Genomic DNA, 3,842 nt, shown 5'->3' on the forward strand with positions numbered 1-3,842 from the left:
CGCTCCAGCAGGAGGCCCGCCGCGCAGGACAGGCAGCGGCCATCCGCCGTGCAGGACAGACAGCCCGCCGGGCAGGCGACACAGGCGCCAGTCCCCCCGGGGCCGGGGGCCGGCCCGGCCCACCGGTGCCCGGCCGCACACACCTGGCAGGCGTCCGGCGCGCCCGAGCACAGGGCGCAGGAGGCATCGCAGGCCTGGCAGCGGGCGTCGGCGACAAGCTCCCCCGGGGCGCAGGTGCTGCCGCAGAGGGACGGCACCTGCGGGTCGACCGACAGGAAGATCAGCCCCGCGCGACAGGCCGTGCAGCTGGCCCGGGCGTCGCACCGGGCGCAGGAGCCATCGCACGCATGGCACAGGCCGTCCTGGCCGTGGAAGTGCCGCTCGGCGCACCCGGTGCACTGGGTGTCCGAGGTGCAGCCGGTGCAGCCGGCCGGGCAGGCCCGGCAGGCCCGGGCCCCGGCGTCGGGCCACATGCTGGCCGGGCACTGCTCGATGCAGGCCCCTCCAAGGAGCCAGCGCTGGCCGGAGCACGCGGTGCAGGCCTCCGAGTCGCCGGGGAGGGCACACTCGGCGCATGTGCCATCGCACGCGAGGCACCGGTCGGGAGAGGCGCCCCCGGGCGCGAGCACATGGCCAGCCATGCAGGCCTTGCATGTGTATGTCCCGCTGCCCGGGGGGGTGGGCTCGCATGTGCGGCAGGTGTCGTGGCAGGCACACTCGCCGGCCGGGTCGGCATGCAGGCCGGTCGGGCAGGCGGCCAGACAGGCGGCCGGGCTGCCGGGCAGCCATGCCCGGCAGGCCGAGCACCCGGCGACCCCGGGCCCGGAGCACCCCCGGCAGGCGGCATCACACGGGGTGCAGCCCAGGCCGAAGGTGTCCGGCGGGCAGGCCGACTCCAGGGCCACGCTCAGCGGCCCGGTGGTGGTGGAGCAGAGCAGCAGCGTCAGCAGCTTGGTCGCCGGGCTGGCGGTGGTCGCCGGGCCCGGGGGGTGGATGATCGGCTCCGACCAGAAGGGCGCATCCTCGGGCAGGTGCGCCCAGGCGGGGAGCCCCGTCACGACCGCCGGCAGCAGGGCACACGCGCCCCCGGCGGCCGGGCACCGGAGCAGGGACACCGCGAAGAAGGTCCGCGTCAGGAGCAGCAGCGCGCTCGGGAAGTCCGCGCCCTGGCCATGGAGCTGGACGCCCAGCACGCGGACATGCTGGCCCGGGCCCGGGCCCGGGGCCAGTGGCCGGGGCAGCGGCCCGAGCCCTTGCGGCACGAGGGCCAACCGGCCAGCTGGGCCGTCGGGCGGAAGGCCCCCCGGCGCGCGGAGCACCGCCCACGAGGCATGGGCCTGGAGCGAGACCAGCACGAGCTCGGGGCCCGGGCCGGCCGGGCCGCCGCCCCGGGGCAGGAGAACCGGCACATGGGCCCCCGGGAGGCTGGTCACCTCCAGCAGCTGGCCATCGAGCCCGGGCCAGCGAGAGTCCAGGTCTTGGAGGAGGGTCTGCGGCCCGGCGGCGGCCCGGCGGAAATCCCGCATCTGCAGCAGCCACCCCTCGGCCAGGGGGAGGGTGGCGGAGGCCGAGAAGTACGTGCGGGAAAAGCCCCCGGAGGCGGGGGCCGCCCGAAGGAGGATGCCCTCGCTGGCGGAGGACAGCAGGAGCGACGCTTCGTCCAGGCGGCGCACCTCGAGCATGGGCTGGAAGCCGGTGGCGTGCGCGGCCACCGGGGCGGAGGGGGAGCAGGCGGTGGCCGGGTCGGGTGTCGCGCAGGACAGCCATGCCTCAAAGGTGTCCCCCTCGGCATCCAGAAAGATGATCCCCAGCAGCAGGTGCCCGGCATGGTGCAGGGGCCCGACCTCGGCGAAGGACACCCACGGCCGCAGGCCGGCGCCGGGCTGCAGCAGATGCACCGGCACCGGGGTGGCCTGGTCCAGGCCCTCCAGCTCGGCCACCGGCAGCAGGAGGGTCCCCGGCTGCGAGGTCAGGAGGAGGGCATTCGCCGGGGCGGCGCCCACCGCCGGGATGACCGGCATGCCGGTGGCGGAGTCCACCCGGAGGCGCGTGGGCCCGAGGGCGGAGATGGTTACTTCGGGCCCGATGCCCGGCGGGCTGACCGGGGCAGGCGGCCCGAGCCCGGTCCGAGGGGCCAGCGAGTTGGCCGGCTGGCACACGCCGGCCAGCAGGGCGAACCCGCTCGAGCAGGCCCCCACGCAGACCATGCTGCCGGCAGGGCCGCTGGGCTCCAGGAAGAGCCCCTGCTGACAGGCAAGGCATTCCATGCGGTCGCACTCGCGGCAGCCGGCATATGGGCAGGGCTGGCAGCTGTGGCTCGGGTGGGCGAAGGGCGGCCCGGCTGGGGGCAGGGCGGCGGTCGGCGGAGCGTGTCAGGGCAATGGAGCGGCCGGTGGCCGGGCGGGGCCCGAAGAGGGCCCGGCCGAGCAGGCGTCAAAGCGGAGGCGGGGGACGCACGGGAAGGGCGATCCAGGAAGTGCCCATCGGCGCAGCCGGCACACAGCTGGCTCGTGGACACGAAGGGCGCCTCGGCGCGTGCCCCGGCGCAGGCCCACCCGTCCGGCGAGCCGCTGGCGAGGTCGGCTCCATCGCACACGATGCTGGGATCCTGCCCGCACCGGAGGGCCTGCGAGTCGAAGAGGGCCATCCCCTGGGCCACAAGGGCCCAGGCCCCGGGGGCCGGGGAGCCGGACATGCGAAGCCGCGCCAATGTCACATCCGCCAGGCTGGTCACCCGGGCCGGGGGAATGACCCGGCGCCAGAGGAGCTCGTCGGGGAGGACATCCGCCCGCCAGATGCGCGGGCTGGCCGGGGCCGCCATGTCCAGGAAGTACAAATGGCGCAGCGGCTGGTCCAGGGTCTTGACCCCGGGCGGGGGCACGAGCCGGGTGGTGGAGGCCGAGAGGCCGGCTGGCAGGCGGCCAACCACCCCCGGCGGGGGGTTGGCAGCGAAGGTCCGATGGCAGGGCAGGATGTGGACCTCGCCATTGGCCAAGAGCACCACGGCGTCCCCGCTGTCGGGGCAAGTGTCCGGCGAAGAGACGGCCCATGTGCAGGCCAGCTGGTGGATTGGGCTGGCGAGCGGGGTTTCAAGGTGGACGCCGGTGCCATCGAACATGGTAAACAGGCTGATGAGCTTCTGGCCGCTGGCGAGCAGGAAGTTGCCCTCAATCGATGGGGCGGCCAAGACCGGGCCAGGTGGCAGGGACAGATTCATGCTGATCTGCTCGAGGCCGCCCTCCCTCAGGACGCCATAGTACACTTGGCGCGGATTGCCGGCCGGCGCCGGGTGCAGGCCCACGCAGGAGACCCGCGAGTCGAGCCTGGCATTACAGGCCAGCACTTCGACGTCGGACGAGGGTAAATTCCACCGATCGGGAGAGGCGAAGAAGCCAATCCACTGGCGGGTGTGGTGTACGACCACGGGCAGCTGCTGTCCGGGGATCGGCAGCAGGTCCACCACCCGTTCGGCCGGAGGGTCGGGACCGGAGCCGAAGGTGAAGTACATGGGCTCCCGAGAGAAGAAGCTGCCCCACCGGGTTTCCGGCTGGGCGTCCAGCGAATCCACCTGCTCGTGGAAGTACATGGCCCGGGGTTCCGAGAGGACGCAGGCCACCGAGGGCTGGCCAATGACCGTGTGAATGGCCGTCGGATGGCCGGAGGGCAGGGCCGGATGGCGCCCGGCGTAGAGGTACACATCGCCGGACGGGCGCCCCGGCGAGGCCGCCAGAAGCAGGCAGAGCAGGGCGAGCGCCAGCACCAGGGCCGGGGTGGGGGCCGCGCCGCCGGCCATGATGGGTGCGGCGGCAAGTGATCAGGAGTGAAAGGAGGGTCGCGGGGGG

General features: G+C 74.4%; 1 protein-coding gene across 1 annotated transcript; it reads right to left on the minus strand.

Moving 5' to 3' along the window:
- Positions 1-143: 143 nt before the first annotated feature.
- H696_06257 (hypothetical protein) lies at positions 144-3,793 on the minus strand (the record flags this gene model as incomplete). The annotated part of the gene is made up of 2 exons (XM_009500002.1): positions 144-2,341; positions 2,458-3,793. Coding segments are annotated over 2 exons (3,534 nt in total), but the record flags the coding sequence as incomplete, so codon positions are not given.
- Between the last annotated feature and the right edge of the window lie 49 nt (positions 3,794-3,842).

Source organism: Fonticula alba, assembly GCF_000388065.1.
Source record: "Fonticula alba strain ATCC 38817 unplaced genomic scaffold supercont2.41, whole genome shotgun sequence".
Lineage (NCBI taxonomy): Eukaryota > Rotosphaerida > Fonticulaceae > Fonticula > Fonticula alba.